This window comes from Dipodomys ordii, unplaced genomic scaffold (genome assembly GCF_000151885.1).
Source record: "Dipodomys ordii isolate 6190 unplaced genomic scaffold, Dord_2.0 Scaffold13, whole genome shotgun sequence".
NCBI lineage: Eukaryota > Metazoa > Chordata > Mammalia > Rodentia > Heteromyidae > Dipodomys > Dipodomys ordii.
In genome coordinates this window covers 14,790,074-14,791,693 of record NW_012267229.1, presented here as the reverse complement: position 1 = coordinate 14,791,693, position 1,620 = coordinate 14,790,074, and the positions used below count along the sequence as shown (strand labels likewise).

Sequence of the window (1,620 nt, the reverse complement as noted above, 5' to 3'; positions counted from 1 at the left end):
GGATGAACATATGGAGATCTACTTGGCTGAAGGACAGGGTCCAAGACACCCCTCAGGCTATCCAGGGGACAAGAGTAAAGTGGAAAGATGAAAGGGCTTGTCAGTCACATGGTGACTAAGGAAATGAGAAACAAGCACTCGTGTCCTTGTTCTTAGGCACTGCCTTAAACCTCCTCCCTGTGCTGGGCCTGGGACCTTGTCCAGTGGTAGTACCATGATTTCTGACAGTGGCATGGGCACTGACAAAAAGGAAGGGAAGACCCTGGACAGCACAACAATCAACTCACCTGAACTGGACCTAGAAGGCAGTATCCCCAAGCAAGATCTACAGTACAGAGGTTTCCAGTAAGGCAGGCTCTGTTCTTCGTTGAGACTGTCGATGTATGTGATATAAGTCTTCCATGTATCCCCAGACACCACCAGACCCTGCTGGCCAGGACAGCGCCAGCCTCCAAGTCAAATGACAGATTGATTAAACACAACGGCAAAGTATGAAAATTAATCGAGATATTTAATAGACAGTGCAAACCATAATTTCATCTGAATATAAATGTATGCACATGTTTCCAATGAGTTATCTATCAGTTATCACAAACAGCAACAAGGACCTTAGAGCTATGTTAGAAAACTGTATAGCTGGAATTTCATTCTAACAATCTCACTTGCTCTCTAGAGAACACATCCATTTCAAATCAGTGTCACAAACACCAAAAGACAAGGTGGGGGGTGGTTGAAGAGGGCCAGAGTGGAAGACACAGAGGGCCAGTACACAGATGACAGAAACACAGCTCTGGAGGAAACCAAGACGCATTGTTACAGCTAAGGACAAGGAAAAGCCTATGGCTTTTAAAAAACGACTTTTCTGCCAGTACCATACAAGTCTTACAAAGAGATGTGCGACAAGTCAGCTGACTTAAAGGACAGAGGTTACATCTTCAGACCAGCTCTACTGCCAACGGTCAACCCTTTCCATTGAGGAGTCAGCAGTGGAGTTAGCATAGTCCAGAAGCTCAATGTTGGATTTGCAAATACGGTTTATTTTACAGAAATTCAACATTATAAACAGCAGGCACCTCCCACCCGCCCTCCCGCCCCGCCCCCCACCCGCCCCGCTGGGCGCAGACCATGCTATGCGAGTGAGCGGTGATGCTGCCTACTGCTTTGGAGTGAGAGTGGAGTGATGGAGGCTGCTTGCCCCTTGCAGCGTCCTGCCTGCCCTGAGCACGCACACGCACACGCACACGCCTGCCCACCACGCAGGCCACCAGAGTCTGTCTGGGCCCAGTCTGTGCTGACCCGGTTACATGGATCCGGCCCAGTTCTCTAATTCCTTCATGTCGTCGTCTTCCTCTTCCTTCTTCTTGGCTGTGTGAAGACAGAAAAGGCAACTGAGGCGCGTGGGCTGGGGGGTTAGGGGGGTTTGTGCCAGGACGATGCTCAAGGTGTGGACAGAGTCCTCTCCACAGCCAGCCTCAGGCTATCAGTACGCTGGCTCCTCTGGGGCCTAAAAGGCACACACACACACACACACCACACACAGACACACACCCCCCGCAGCTCCTCCTCTGGGGCCTAGACACACCCACACACCCACACCCACACCCACCCACACCCACACCC

At 50.9% G+C, this 1,620-nt stretch overlaps 1 protein-coding gene across 1 annotated transcript in view; it reads right to left on the bottom strand.

Annotated features, from left to right (window-relative positions):
• Positions 1-490: 490 nt before the first annotated feature.
• Chmp4b (charged multivesicular body protein 4B) overlaps positions 491-1,620 on the bottom strand; it is a 38,755-nt gene continuing 37,625 nt past the window's right edge. Inside the window, exon 5 of the mRNA XM_013011079.1 lies at positions 491-1,365. Within this exon, the coding sequence (XP_012866533.1) occupies positions 1,301-1,365 (65 nt within the window). The 3' untranslated portion in view covers positions 491-1,300. The remainder of the gene's footprint in view (positions 1,366-1,620) is intronic.